This window comes from Nerophis ophidion, linkage group LG07 (genome assembly GCF_033978795.1).
Source record: "Nerophis ophidion isolate RoL-2023_Sa linkage group LG07, RoL_Noph_v1.0, whole genome shotgun sequence".
NCBI classification, from domain to species: domain Eukaryota; kingdom Metazoa; phylum Chordata; class Actinopteri; order Syngnathiformes; family Syngnathidae; genus Nerophis; species Nerophis ophidion.
Window position 1 is genome coordinate 21,438,137 of NC_084617.1, and position 14,866 is coordinate 21,453,002.

The 14,866-nt window shown below is 41.4% G+C and overlaps 1 protein-coding gene and 1 non-coding gene across 2 annotated transcripts; one reads left to right on the forward strand and one right to left on the reverse strand.

The window, feature by feature from the left end:
• Positions 1-1,417: 1,417 nt before the first annotated feature.
• rundc1 (RUN domain containing 1) lies at positions 1,418-13,306 on the reverse strand. Its single transcript, XM_061905629.1, has 5 exons — positions 12,777-13,306; positions 7,432-7,590; positions 7,159-7,357; positions 6,999-7,094; positions 1,418-3,864 (listed from the first exon to the last, which is right to left on the reverse strand). The coding sequence occupies exons 1-5, from the start codon at positions 13,155-13,157 to the stop codon at positions 3,002-3,004; spliced, it is 1,698 nt and encodes a 565-aa protein (XP_061761613.1). The 5' UTR covers positions 13,158-13,306; the 3' UTR covers positions 1,418-3,001.
• Positions 12,244-12,456, forward strand: LOC133556931 (small nucleolar RNA U3). Its single transcript, XR_009807635.1, has one exon. It is a non-coding gene; the product is annotated as a small nucleolar RNA U3 (small nucleolar RNA).
• Positions 13,307-14,866: the final 1,560 nt, after the last annotated feature.

A 14,866-nucleotide genomic window follows, 5' to 3' on the forward strand; every position in this document is an offset into this window, starting at 1 on the left:
CCGGGGTGGTGGTCCCTCTCTTTAAGAAGTGGGACCGGAGGGTGTGTTCCAACTATCGTGGGATCACACTCCTCAGCCTTCCCGGTAAGGTTTATTCAGGTGCACTGGTGAGGAGGCTACGCCGGATAGTCGAACCTCGGATTCAGGAGGTACAGTGTGGTTTTCGTCCTGGTCGTGGAACTGTGGACCAGCTCTATACTCTCGGCAGGGTTCTTGAGGGTGCATGGGAGTTTGCCCAACCAGTCTACATGTGCTTTGTGAACTTGGAGAAGGCATTCGACCGTGTCCCTCGGGAAGTCTTGTGGGGAGTGCTCAGAGAGTATGGGGTATCGGACTGTCTGATTGTGGCGGTCCGCTCCCTGAACAATCAGTGTCAGAGCTTGGTCCGCATTGCCGGCAGTAAGTCGGACACATTTCCAGTGAGGGTTGGACTCCACCAAGGCTGTCCTTTGTCACCGATTCTGTTCATAACTTTTATGGACAGAATTTCTAGCCGCAATCAAGGCGTTGAGGGGTCCCGGTTTGGTGACCGTGGTATCAAGTCTCTGCTTTTTGCAGATGATGTGGTCCTGATGGCTTCATCTGGCCAGGATCTTCAACTCTCACTGGATCGGGTCGCAGCCGAGTGTGAAGCGACCGGAATGAGAATCCGCCCCTCCAAGTCAGAGTCCATGGTTCTCCCCCGAAAAAGGGTGGAGTGCCATCTCCGGGTTGTGGAGGAGACCCTGCCCCAAGTGGAGGAGTTCAAGTACCTAGGAGTCTTGTTCACGAGTGGGGGAAGAGTGGATCGTGAGATCGACAGGAGGATCGGTGCGGCGTCTTCAGTAATGCGGACGTTGTACCGATCTGTAGTGGTGAAGAAGGAGCCGAGCCGGAAGGCAAAGCTCTCAATTTACCGGTCGTTCTACGTTCCCATCCTCACCTATGGTCATGAGCTTTGGGTCATGACCGAAGGAGTAAGATCACGGGTACAAGCGGCCGAGATGAGTTTCCTCCACCAGGTGGCGGGGCTCTCCCTTAGAGATAGGGTGAGAAGCTCTGCCATTCGGGAGGAGCTCAAAGTAAAGCCGCTGCTCCTCCACATCGAGAGGAGCCAGATGAGTTGGTTTGGGCATCTGGTCAGGATGTCACCTGAACGCCTCCCGAGGGAGGTGTTTAGGGCACGTCCAAATGGTAGGAGGCCAAGGAGAAGACCCAGAACACGTTGGGAAGACTTTGTCTCCCGGCTGGCCTGGGAACGCCTCAGGATCCCTCGGGAAGAGCTAGATGAAGTGGCTGGGGAGAGAGAAGTCTGGGCTTCCCTGCTTAGGCTGCTGCCCCCGCGACCCGACCTCGGATAAGCGGAAGAAGATGAATGGATGGAATTTAATTAATAAGTCATTATGTTGAATCTGCAGTAAAATAAAATGATTACTCATAAGAAGCACAACAAAAACATATTTAATCAGTTTAAAATTGCTCCACAACTGCATGAAACACAATGACAATGTGGAAAATGTAAATTAAATATTTTGATGTACCGTATTTCCTTGAATTACTGCCGGGTCAAACTCGCTTCCCAAAATAATTAGCGCATGCTTAGTATTACCGCCTGGTCAAACTCGTGACGTCACGGGTGACATTTCCCCTGTCGTCATTTTCAAAATGGAGGAGGCTGATTTCAATACCGCTAATTTGAAATCGCATAAAGGGAAGAAGATTAAGAGCTATTCAGTAGGATTTAAGGTCCAAGCTTACATCACAGTCAAATTTTTACTGCATACCTTTGGTAAGTGCCGGAGTGAGAAGAGGTTTTAAAATAATTAGCGCATGCTTACTTTTACCGCATGCCTTTGGTAAGCGCAGGAGTGAGAAGAGGTTTTAAATTAATTAGCGCCCCGGCGGCAATTCAAGGAAATATGGTATATTTAGTGTTTGAGATGAAGACATGATACAGTAATATTAAGAATAGCTGCATTACAGCAATCAGCCTGGCTACTGTTACTAGACTGAACAATGAATATATGCTGCAATGGTTCACCTTTAAGGCTAAAACATGCTTCAATAAATAATTGTGTATATAAATACCAGCATCACAGGGCAAATAACAGTTGGCGAAAAAATGATCTATCAAACTGTCAATGATCAAATATGTTTCCTGTTGCACAAAAAAATATGTTTTAGCGTGGATATCACTACAGTAAACACTTTAATAGCATCTGCGGTTTTTACATTCAGGGAGAAGATATTATACTTAATTATAGGGTGCACAAAACATAGATTCCAAGCTGAATCAAAAATCGTATTCATCGCGGTTCTAAATAGATTTATAATTTTCAAAAATTGATTTAAAAAATATATATTTTAATTTTTCTTTATAAGAATCATTTTTTTAAAAGACGGTCATAGGCCATCTCCATGCAAACAGAAGGAGCTTTTCTAACCACTGACCTGTTTTGAAAAAGTCTTAATATAATTAATATACCAAATAACACATTGCGAGAATCGGTTTGGATCAAGAACCGTGTTGAATCGAGAATCGATTCTGAATTGAATGGTCACCCCAGGAATCGGATCAAATCATTAGGTGCCCAAAGATTCACACCCTTACTTGCTACTCAGGATAAAACAAAAGCAAATAGTTTTACTACAATCATGTAACATAACAATAAATACATCTTTATCGTCAAACTAAATCCGTTTGAACCTGAAGGAGGGTTTGAAGCGGAACTGCGGGACTTCAAACAAAGCAGCACACCTGGCTCCTTTTCAAACTAGAAGCAGCAGGTGCGAGGGCATCCATCTTGGATTGACGGCCACATTACAGTAGTGATTACTGTACACGTCCATTGCCGCCAGCACAGGAATGTTGTTGAATATAAAGCTCAGGAAGAAGGCGAGGTCACTTTGAGTCAAAGGCAACTATCATAGTCATGGACATTTTCAGGAGGATTTGCTAAATGGTGCAGAGCCGTCATCTTGCTCCGTTCAAAGAGCTGCTAGTACTCAAAGTTTGCAGGCTTCAGAAAGCGTCCTTGATGTTCTTCAGCTGTCGCACGGCCAGGTCTACGGGGAGGTTAAACTTGAGGTGGCTGATGCGTCCCAGGATGCGCAGGGCGCCCTCGAAGCCGGTCTGCGCCATGTAGCTCCAGGAGAGGTAGTGCGGGTGCACGAGCGTCCCCGCCTTACACAGCAGGTTGAGCCAGGACACCAGGCGCTGCTCGTTGAGCGCCATGCACACCAGCGCCTTGAACTCCGTGTCCGGCCCTCGCTTGTAGCGACCGTGCTCCTTCAGCACGGTGTGCACGGCCCAGAGCAGAGACTGTTTGGGGGTGACGCTGACTGGGTTGCCCCCTACAGGCATGCTGAAGGACTGCGACAGCTGGCGGGCCGGCGACTCGGCGAAGGCTTTACCATTTTTGGAGTGGTAGTACTTGACGAAGAGTTCCCAGGGATGAATGCACTGCGAGGTGGCCTTGAATGGCAGCAGGCAGGAGATGGGCGCCAACACCAGGCTGACGGCCTGCGACGGCGACACCAGACCGTGAGCCAACAAGTCCCTCAGTGCCATCGCCAGCTCCTTCCTCACGCACGCCGTCAGCTCGTCCCGTGGCCCCAGCGCAGAGTTGCTGGTGTAGTTGACCACGTGCTCAAGGGCCGGCTGCCTGCGCGAGCCCAGCACTCGCACCTTCTCCGCCGCCGCTTCCAGACGCTGCAGCAGAGGACCATAGTCCCGCTGTCCGGAATCCTGAGGCCACATGCTCGCGGGAACCTGGTTGGTCGAGCAGCCGAACTGGCTGGCGGCGAAGATCTGCAGCACGGCGAGCGCCTTCTGGATCAGTTGCAGACCAGTCTCTCGCATCCTCTGAGCCTGCTCCGGGTCCACTGCAGCCATAGAACACAACCATGTCCAACATGTCGGTCACAGGTCACACTAACACCTGGGTGAATTTGGCCCTCTTATTGTTGCAAATATCAAAATAACACTGCCATTCCTTTGAGCTGTAAAATGTTTACTTTAAGTCAGTCGTTCTCAAATGGGGGTACGCCTACCCCTGGGGGTACTTGAAGGTACGCCAAAGGGTACGTGAGATTTAAAAAAATATATATTCTAAAAATAGTAACGATTCAAAAATCCATTGTAAATATATTTATTGAATAATACTTCAACAAAATATGGATGTAAGTTCATAAACAGTGAAAAAAAAATGCAACAATGCAATATTCAGTGTTGACAGCTAGATTTTTTGTGGACATGTTCCATAAATATTGATGTTAAAGATTTCTTTTTTTGTGAAAAAATGTTTAGAATTAAGTTCATGAATCCAGATGGATCTCTATTACAATCCCAAAGAGGACACTTTAAGTTGATGATTACATCTATGTGAGAAATCTTTATTTATAATTGAATCACTTGTTTATTTTTCAACAAGTTTTTAGTTATTTATATATCCTTTTTTTCCAAATAGTTCAAGAAAGACCACTACAAAGGAGCAATATTTTGCACTGTTATACAATTTAATAAATCAGAAACTGATGACATAGTGCTGTATTTTACTTCTTTATCTCTTTTTTTCCACCAAAAATGCTTTGCTCTGATTAGGGGGTACTTGAATTAAAAAAATGTTCACAGTGGGTACATCACTTAAAAAAGATTGAGAACCACTGCTTTAAGTGATTCTAAAATACATTTTCTGATGAGTGACCTCATCCAGCCCCCCTTTGTTAAAAATTATATTTTTTTCACAATATGTTTTTTATGTTATTAGTAATGTTTTGTTATTCATAACCGTCCCCTCCAACCATGTCAGAATCCACCCAAAGTTGGCCCAAACTTTAATAAAAAAAATAAAAAATAAAATAAAATAAATTATATATATATATATATATATATATATATATATATAGAGTGGCTGTGCTAACAATCTGAGGGTTGTTGGTTCAATCCCCACCTTCTACCATCCTAGTCACTTCCGTTGTGTCCTTAGGCAAGACACGTCACCCTTGCTCCTGATGTGTCCTGGTGAGCGCCTTGCATGGCAGCTCCCGCCATCAGTGTGTGAATGTGTGTGTGAATGGGCAAATGTGGAAATACTGTCAAAGCGCTTTGGGCTCCTTAAAAAAGGGGGTAGAAAAGCGCTATACAAGTAGAACCCATTTACCAAACGTTTATGCTTCAAAATTCCAACCATCCATTTTCTACCGCTTGTCCCGTTCGGGATCGCGGCGGGTGCTGGAGCCTATCTCAGCTTCATTCGGGCGGAAGGCGGGGGTACACCATGGACAAGTTGCTACCTCAACACAGATAGACAAACAACATTCACACTCAAATTCACACACTTGCCAATCAACCTATCCCCAGGTGCATGTCTTTGGAGGTGGGAGGAAGCCGGAGTACCTGGAGGGAACCCACACAGTCACGGGGAGAACATGCAAACTCCCCACAGAAAGATGCTGAGCCCAGGATTGAAGCCAGGACCTTCATATTGTGAGGCACACACACTAACCCCTGATATCACCGTGCTGTGCTGCTCTGCTTAAAAATTGCCTTGTCTATTTTAGCTTTTATAATATAAACATGAGGGCTTCACAGTGGAAGAGAGGTTAGTGCGTCTGCCTCACAATACGAAGGTCCTGAGTAGTCGTGGGTTCAATCCCGGGCTCGGGATCTTTCTGTGTGGCGTTTGCATGTTCTCCCAGTGAATGTGTGGGTTCCCTGCGGGTACTCCTGCTTCCTCCCACTTCCAAAGACATGCACCTGGGGATAGGTTGATTGGCAACACTAATTTGGCCCTAGTGTGTGAATGTGAGTGTGAATGTTGTCTATCTGTGTTGGCCCTGTGATGAGGTGGCGACTTGTCCAGGGTGTACCCCGCCTTCCGCCCGATTGTAACTGAGATAGGCACCAGCGCCCCCCGCGAGCCCAAAGGGAATAAGCGGCAGAAAATGGATGGATGGATGGATGGATATAGACGTGTTATAGATTTTATGTTTACATGCTATTATTCCTAAACAGCACCCCCACCTTGTCAAAATCCCTACAAAATTGTCCCAAATGTTTGTTTTACAAATTATTTTTTTGAACTCTTATAGTTTTTATGTAAAACATTTTTATATACAGTATATTGATAATGTGTTATTCATAACCATCCCCCTCCCTTGTCAAAATCTGCCCAAAATTGTCCCAAACGTTTATGCTTCAAAATTGTTTTGTCTATTTTAGTTATGATATAAACGTGTTATAGATTTTATGTTTACATGCTATTATTCATAACCAGCACCCCCCGCAGTCTCTTGTCTTAATCCCCCCAAAAATTTTCTCAAACGTTTTTTTCCCCCCCAATTTTTTTTTTTTAACTATTATTAAAGATAAAGTTAAAGTAGCAATGATTATCACACACACACTGGGTGTGGTGAAATGTGTCCCCTGTATTTGACCCATCCCCTTGTTCACCCCCTGGGAGGTGAGGGGAGCAGTGGGCAGCAGCGGTGGCCGCACCCGGGAATCATTTTCGTGATTTAACCCCCAATTCCAACCCTTGATGCTGAGTGCCAAGCAGGGAGGTAATGGGTCCCATTTTTATAGTCGTTGGTATGACTCACAACCTACTGATCTCAGGGCCGACACTCTAACCACTAGGCCACTCAGTACATGTTATATTATAGCTTTTATGTTCCAAAAGTTTTAAATATGTCAATAATGTGTTATTCATATTCATCACCCCAGCTTGTGAAATCTGCCCAAACTTGTCCCAAACGTTTATGCTTCAAAATTGTTTCGTCTATTTTAGTTTTTATGTCATAACCGTTTTATAGATTTTATGTTAACGTTTTATTACTCATAACCAGCCCCCCACAAGGTGGTGGGGGGTTGGATGACGTCACTTGTCAGAACATTTATTTAGGAATAACTTAAAAACCGTTACGGCACAAACAAATATTTTTAGGGCACACACAATTGGCAGTTATTTGAATATTTACCATGATAAGGGGGCCAACTTCTACAAAACTATACAAACCTGTCCTTTTCACCCCAGGGGTCCTGGGCTTGGCGGTGGCCGCTTGAGGCTGCTGGTTGTGTGGGCCGTCAGACAGGAGAGGGTTGCCTACCTCATCTGTGGGAACAACACTCCAGGTCAATACACCCACAGAAGCTTCCAAAGGGAGTCCACTTTGTACCCTGGATGAAGTTGATGAACATCTCCAGGTCTCTGATCTGCGTCTTCAGCTGGTCCACCAACTGCTCCTTCACGCGGGCTGGGTTGACGATCTGCGCGATGGCGGCGTCCACCCGGTGCCGCAGCTCCTCCGGCGTCAGGTCGCCGATGTCTTCATTCAGGTTGACGTCCAGCTTCTTGATCAGCTCGTCAATAATGACCTGAAGAACGCCACCGGTTACAAACGGGAAGCGACGACCACGGCGAGTGTTGAACAGTAGGCGGCGCTACCCACCTTCTGTCTCTCCAGGACCACCGACTGTGGCAGCGAGTCGTAGCTGCCCTCCTGGTAGGCAAAGTGCTCCAGGTCGTCCAGCTGGGTCTTCAGCTGGAGAATGAGATCTTTTTGCTTCTCTCTCTGAGCCTCCAGGCGCTCGCGCTTCTCTCGCTCCGTCTGAAAGACAAACGGACATCGTCAGCACGTCTCCGACACAAATGCATCTCGTGGAAACCCCGAGCAGTTTAATTCTTTACTCACCAAGTCCCCCTGCAGGCGAAGCATGTTAGGGACAAATAAAGAGCCATGTTAAACGTGAAGAACAGGAAGTACACACTCACCGAGTACACACCTGCCTTCATCAAACATGACTGCGGGACTTTTTTTTCTTTTTTTAACGTCATCTCATATAAGAAGAAACATTTCTTAAAGTAGGAGACTTCAGCGAGCGAACGGCAACATGTGACACGGAAAGCCGCTTTAATCCGCACAGCAATGGTTTCAATCAGACATTTGTTTAGATTTGTGTGACATCATCAAACGTCCAAAAAGACTATAAATGTAGATCTCAATGCATATTCCATTCATTTGTTTTTCAAGTACCAGTATTTTTAATAAGTTATTAGGGCGACAGCTATCGATTATTTTAGTCATAGAGTAATCTATTGATTTGTTTATTCAATTAATCACGTCATTGGATAAAATACATCTTATGGCCTTGTTGTGTTTTTCAGGGGAAATAGATGGAATTACAAATATTTATCTACTTGCCATAATCCTCATTACCTTCTATTTACCTTTTGTTTACCTTCTAGTTCTTTCATTTTGGCTTCTATTTATGTATTAACTTTACCTTTTTACTACTTAATTAAAAAATATCTTACATTTACCTTCTTTTACTTTCTATTAAACTTATTTTACATTTTGTTTGCCTTATATTTACCTTTTAAATTATTTTTACATTTTACCTTATATTTACCTTCTTTTACTATCCATTTAACTTATTTTACCTTTGTTTACCTTCTATTTACCTTTGTTTACCTTCTATTTATCCTATTTTTTCTTCTATTAACCTTATTTAAACATTTACAATTTACCTTCTTTCACCTTTTATTTAACTTGGTTTACCTTCTTTTTTGCGGGAGAAGATTATTAGTTACACTCATTAAACGATTAATTGAAGCAACAATATATAAATCAAAGCTTTTTTATAATGGAATTATTTAATTAATCGTTGCAGCCCTAATGTCAGCTATTTGAGGCTTGTAAGATGAAGGTGGCAAGATTAATTCCAATATCACTGTTTTTAATACCAGAGTACAAATACAAAACTTTGAACTATCGCCCACCTCAATTGTAAACTTCTTCCAGCTGCTTGTAATACTTTTCTACTAAACAATATTGTTTACATTTAATTAAACGGCATAACACCCAAATAGGGCTGCAAAAATTCATAAATGTTATCAATTTAAAAAACTCAAGATTTATATTATTTTGCTTTGATTAAATGTTTAATTCATAAAATCCATGTTGCATGTAACTTTATATACGCGGACAGCACACATAAGAGGGATTGTGTATTTTTTTTGTACTTATTTATATAAATGCACATGTCTTAAAAGCAAACTTTCAATGTTGATGATGTGAATTTATCAGAAAAAAGGAATGAAGGTTATGCAAGCAGAAACATCATTATTTCAACTTTTTCCCCAAAAATACGCATAAAGTGTGTTTTATCCGATTACTCGATTATTTAAACAAATTAATCGGTAGCTTATTCGATTTACTACAATAATCGATAGCTGCAGGCCAACTCTCAAATAATGAAACACAAACTGATCCAAGTGTCTACTCAAAGGGGATGTTGATATCGTGCACTATGCTGCCAGCAGCCACTAAGGGGCTTACTGGTGGGCTGTTATGATATGATATTGTGTAGTATTAACAAATAGTATAGTACCGGGGTGTCCAAACTGTTTCCGCTGAGGGCCACACATTGACAAATTAAAACATGAGGGGGCCATTTTGATATTTGTCATTTTCAAAACCAATAAAATATATAGATATTTTTCAACTTTAGGGTTCCCCTCAACTTTGGTCCATGGAGACCCAGAAGGTTCTCAGTCCAAAAAATGGTAAAAATGAGCCAAAACTTTTTTTTTTACTTCAATTGATCAACTTCAGATCTATCCGGCACACATCTTTTATGCCCTTTTTATCAAAGATAATGCAAAAACACAAAATATGCAATGTTTCTCCCCCAAAAAACGCTCAAAGTGGAATATTTGATGTGAAGTAATTGGAGCCTTAAATAGGTCAATAATTTATAATAACATTGGGTTTTTTTGCATTGTTATTTTTGGAGCAATGACAGTAACCACATTTATTTGGGAATTAAAAGAGGCCCACTCATAAAAGTGTTAAAAATAAAGTAATATTTTTTTTCTTCATCTTTCATCACTTGAGTCTCTAGATAAACATCAAATATGTCTGTTGATTAAAAGTTTTTATAATTTCTTGTTTTATGCCCATTTTTAATAGCATTTATTTTTATGGCAAACACAAAATATGCAATATTTTCTCCCAAAAATATTTCAAAGTGGATTATTGGTGTGAAGTAATTGGAGCCTTGAACAGGTCAATAATTTATAACAACATTGTTTTTTTTTTTTGAGCAATGACAGTAATGGCAGATCTTTGGGAACCAAAAGAGGCCCACTCATAAAAGTGTTGAAAATAAAGTCATACTTTTTTCTTTCTTTTTTTTTTCAACTTTCATCACATAAGTTTCTAGATCAATTTCAAATCTGTCGATTATAAGTTTTTCCCAAAAATGTTGTTTAATGCCAATTTTGAATAGCAATTTTTATCTTTATTTTTATGGCAAACACACAAAATCTGCAATATTTTCTCCCAAAAATAATTCAAAGTGGAGTCTTGGTGTGAAGTAATTGGTAATATGTTTTTTAATATTGTTAATTTTTGAGCAATGACAGTAATTACAATTCTTTGAGAACTAAAAGAGGCTCATTCATAAAAGTGTTAAAAAATAAAGTCATACTTTTTTTTCAACTTTCATCGCTTCAGTCACTAGACCAACTTCAGTTTTTATAATTTTTTGTATTATGCTTATGGCAAACAAAATATGCACTATTTTAAAAATATATATTTTAAAGAGGATTATTGGTGTGAAGTAATTGGAGCCTTGAATAGCTCAATAATATATAAAAACATTGATTTTAATTGAATGATTATTTGTTTTTGTTTTTTAAAGTTAAAGATTAAAGGCCTACTGAAACCAACTACTACCGACCACACAGTCTGATAGTTTATATATCAATGATGAAATCTTAACATTGCAACAAATGCCAATACAGCCGGTTTAGTTCACTAAATTACAATTTGAAATTTCCCGCGGAGTTTCCTGTTGAAAACGTCGCGGAATGACGTTATTGGTTGGAGGGGACATATTAGCTCAGCACCACGCACAGCTAAAAGTCGTCTCTTTTCATCGCCCAATTACACAGTAATTTGGACATCTGTGTTGCTAAATCTTTTGCAATTTGTTCAATTAATAATGGAGAAGTCAAAGTAGAACGATGTAGGTGGGAAGCTTTTAGCCTTTAGCCACACAAACACACAATGTTTCCTTGTTTAAAATTGCCGGAGGTGAAGTTTACTATGGATCAGAGCGGTCAAGCGAAAATGGATCACGACTACATGTCAACCGGCAGTTTTCGGTGCGAAAATTGTGGAAATAAGTCGCCTCTTACCGGAGATCAGCGGAGCCAGCGTCCTCCTGCAGGTGCCGTGACTTCTCTCAGAGACTCTGGCGTCAAAACACCCGTGGCCACACCCCTCCGACTTTAAGGTACTCTTTAACTCACTAAAACACTAGCAACACAATAGGCAGATAAGGGATTTCCCAGAATTATCCTAGTAAATGTGTCTAATAACATCTGAATCGCTCTCACTTGCCCTCGCCTTTTTTTTTTACTTTTTTTTTTTTCTAGGCCTTCATTCTAAATTTCCTCATCCAAAAATCTTTCATCCTCGCTCAAATTAATGGGGAAATTGTCGCTTTCTCAGTCCGAATAGCTCTTGCTGCTGGAGGCTCACATTATAAACAATGTGAGGATGTGAGGAGCCCTACAACCATTGACGTCACGCGCACATCGTCTGCTACTTCCAGTAAAGGCAAGGCTTTTTTATTAGCGACCTAAAGTTGCGAACTTTATCATCGATGTTCATTACTAAATCCTTTCAGCAAAAATATGGCAATATCGCGAAATGATCAAGTATGACACAAAGAATGGACCTGCTATCCCTGTTTAAATAAGAAAATCTCATTTCAGTAGGCCTTTAAATTTTATCTATACTATACTATAGACCAGGGGTAGGGAACCTATGGCTCCAAAGCCAGATGTGGCTCTTTTGATGGCTGCATCTGGCTCTCAGATCAATCTTAGTTGACATTGCTTAACACGATAAGTAATGAATAATTCCGCTGGTAATCACAGTGTCAAAAATAACGTTCAAAATATAAAACATTTTCATGCATTTAATCCATCCATCCGGTTTCTACCGCACCTGTTCAAGAAGTCGCATTAATGGTAAGAAGTATTTTATTTAATGTTGGTTAGCTTCATAATAACAATGTTATTAAAAAAAATAAGACACTTATACTCTAAAAATGTTGGTCTTACTTAAAAATGCACACATTTAGTTGTATTCAGTCTTAAAAAAAATATCATATGGCTCTCACTGAAATACTTTAAAATATTTGGCTTGTATGGCTCTCTCAGCCAAAAAGGTTCCCGAGCCCTGCTATAGACTATACTTTCAGGGATCATTTCTAAAGAACTTGTCTTGAGAGATGTGTTTCTAAAGTGTAAGGTCTTGCTAACCATGATGATGACATTAGATGTTTCTTCCTGAACATGAAGCTGACATAGAATAACGATTCTGTAATGTCTTCTTTGTCATTGATGATTGTTCTTTGCCTCTTAATGAGGCTTTGATGGAAGGAATATGTTCAGAGTGAAGGAAGAAGAAAAAAGAAGAAAACAATAAATAAGAAAATCTCATTTCAGTAGGCCTTTAAGTTTAAAGTCAGTTAAAAGTTTGTTAAAGTCAACATTGCAACTTTTTCCCGCCGCATTTAATTTTTATGTTTTGTTTTTTTAAATAATTTTTTAACAGTCGTTTTATAAAGTTCCGCGGCCGTTAACAAAGTTACCTGTGGGCCACCAATTGCCCACGGACTGGACTTTGGACACCCCTGGTTTATTAGTTAATTTCATGTTTCAGTAACTCTGAGTAAATGTCGGGGAAGAAAAAACTAAAAGAAGCTGCTGACCCACCGTGTTGTGGAGCTGCTGCGCGTCCCGGGCCCTGCTGCCCACCACATGCGGGCATCCCTTGAAGGCGAACTCCTCCAGCTCGGTGAGCATCTTCTCCTTCTCCTCGCTCTGTGCGTGGACGATCTGCTTGAGGCGGAACTGCACTTGAGCAAAGTGCGACGTGAGTGCGAGCAGCGAGGAATTAAGCAGCTCTTGTTCCTCCTCCAGCTTCATCAGCCGCACCGCCATTTGCTCCTCGCCGACGGAGCCTCGCTGCCTCGGCTGGCCGCCGGAGCCGCTCTCCTCCTCCGGGCTGGCCACGGCGCCCACCGGTGCCCAGCGCTCTCCGGCGCCGGCCAACACGACCTCGCTGTCTGAGGCCGACAGCTCCTCTGCGGACATGGTGGACGACGAAGTACGATTCTACGCCGCCGGTTAATGAATTAATCACTCCGTTTCCTGGGCTCCAAACTGCTTTAAGCGGCGGATCATCGCTGTGACAGCAGGTGTATCGCCATCTTGGACAGGATGAGTCATACGTCAGAGCGGAGACGCGTCAGCCAATCACAGGGCGACCCAGAAAATACCGGAAGTGAAGTCGTTTCGTAATAAGACGCTCGGCAAATACCGGAAATGAATTAATTCCTTAACAATAAGACCATTTTGTTTCCATCCATCTATCCAGCGTCCAGCCATTTGCTACTACTTTTTCCTTTCGGGGTGGGGGGCCTATCTCATCTGCTTTCCTTTTCCTAAAAGTTTATGCCCATGCACATGTTTTTATCTTTATTGTATAATATGTTAATGTTTTTAAGACGCTTGGTGAATACCGGAAATTAAGTCATTCCTTAACAATAAGACACTTTTGTTTCATTTTCCTAAAAGTTTATGCCCACGCACGTTTTCATTTTTATTCTATAATACTTCATGTTTTTAAGATGCTTGCTGAATACCGGAAATTAATTCATTCCTTAACAATAATACACTTTTGTTTCATTTTCCTAAAAGTTTATGCCCACGCACATGGTTTTATCTTTATTCTATTATATTTAATGTTTCCAATTTAGTTTTTTTCTGGGTGTTGATGGTAATGGTTTAATACTTATTGAAGGTATTTTATTTTATGATCACATTGACACTGTTCTTTAAGATGGTGTTCCTTCTCTATGTTTATCTTGTACTGTTATGCACTACGATATTGTAGAAATGAAATGATAGTAACAAATATTATAACATGAATAAAAGTAGCACTGTAGTTGGGTAACTGCAGATTTAAAATGCAAACCCTGTTTCCATATGAGTTGGGAAATTGTGTTATCAATCAATCAATCAATCAATGTTTATTTATATAGCCCTAAATCACAAGTGCCTCAAAAGGCTGCACAAACCACAACAACATCCACAACGAGATATAAATATAAACGGAATACAATGATTTGCAAATCCTTTTCAACCCATATTCAATTGAATGCACTACAAAGACAAGATATTTGATGTTCAAACTCATAAACGGTTTTTTTTTTTTTTGCAAATAATTAACTTAAGAATTTCTTGGATGCAACACGTTCCAAATTAGTTGGGAAAGGGCATGTTCACCACGGTGTTACATCAGCTTTTCTTTTAACAACACTCAATAAACGTTTGGGAACTGAGGAAACTAATTTTTGAAGTTTTGAAAGTGGAATTCTTTCCCATTCTTGTTTAATGTAGAGCTTCAGTCGTTCAACAGTCTGGGGTCTCCGCTGTCGTATTTCACGCTTCATAATGTGCCACACATTTTCGATGGGAGACAGGTCTGGACTGCAGGCGGGCCAGGAAAGTACCCGCACTCTTTTTTTACGAAGCCACGCTGTTGTAACACTTGTCTTGCTGAAATAAGCAGGGGCGTCCATGATAACGTTGCTTGGATGAAAACATATGTTGCTCCAAAACCTGTATGGACCTTTCAGCATTAATGGTGCCTTCACAGATGTGTAAGTTACCCATGCCTTGGGCACTAATACACCCCCATACCATCACAGATGCTGGCTTTTGAACTTTGCGCCTATAACAATCCGGATGGTTATTTTCCTCTTTGTTCCGGAGGACACCACGTCCACAGTTTCCAAATA

Coding starts and splice junctions, on each gene's coding strand:
- rundc1 (XM_061905629.1), bottom strand. CDS start 13,157: ATGTCCGCAGAGGAGCTGTCGGCCTCAGACAGCGAGGTCGTGTTGGCC. Junction 7,358..7,431: donor TGGTCCTGGAGAGACAGAAG/GTGGGTAGCGCC, acceptor GGCGTTCTTCAG/GTCATTATTGACGAGCTGAT. Junction 7,095..7,158: donor GTTCATCAACTTCATCCAGG/GTACAAAGTGGA, acceptor TTGTTCCCACAG/ATGAGGTAGGCAACCCTCTC.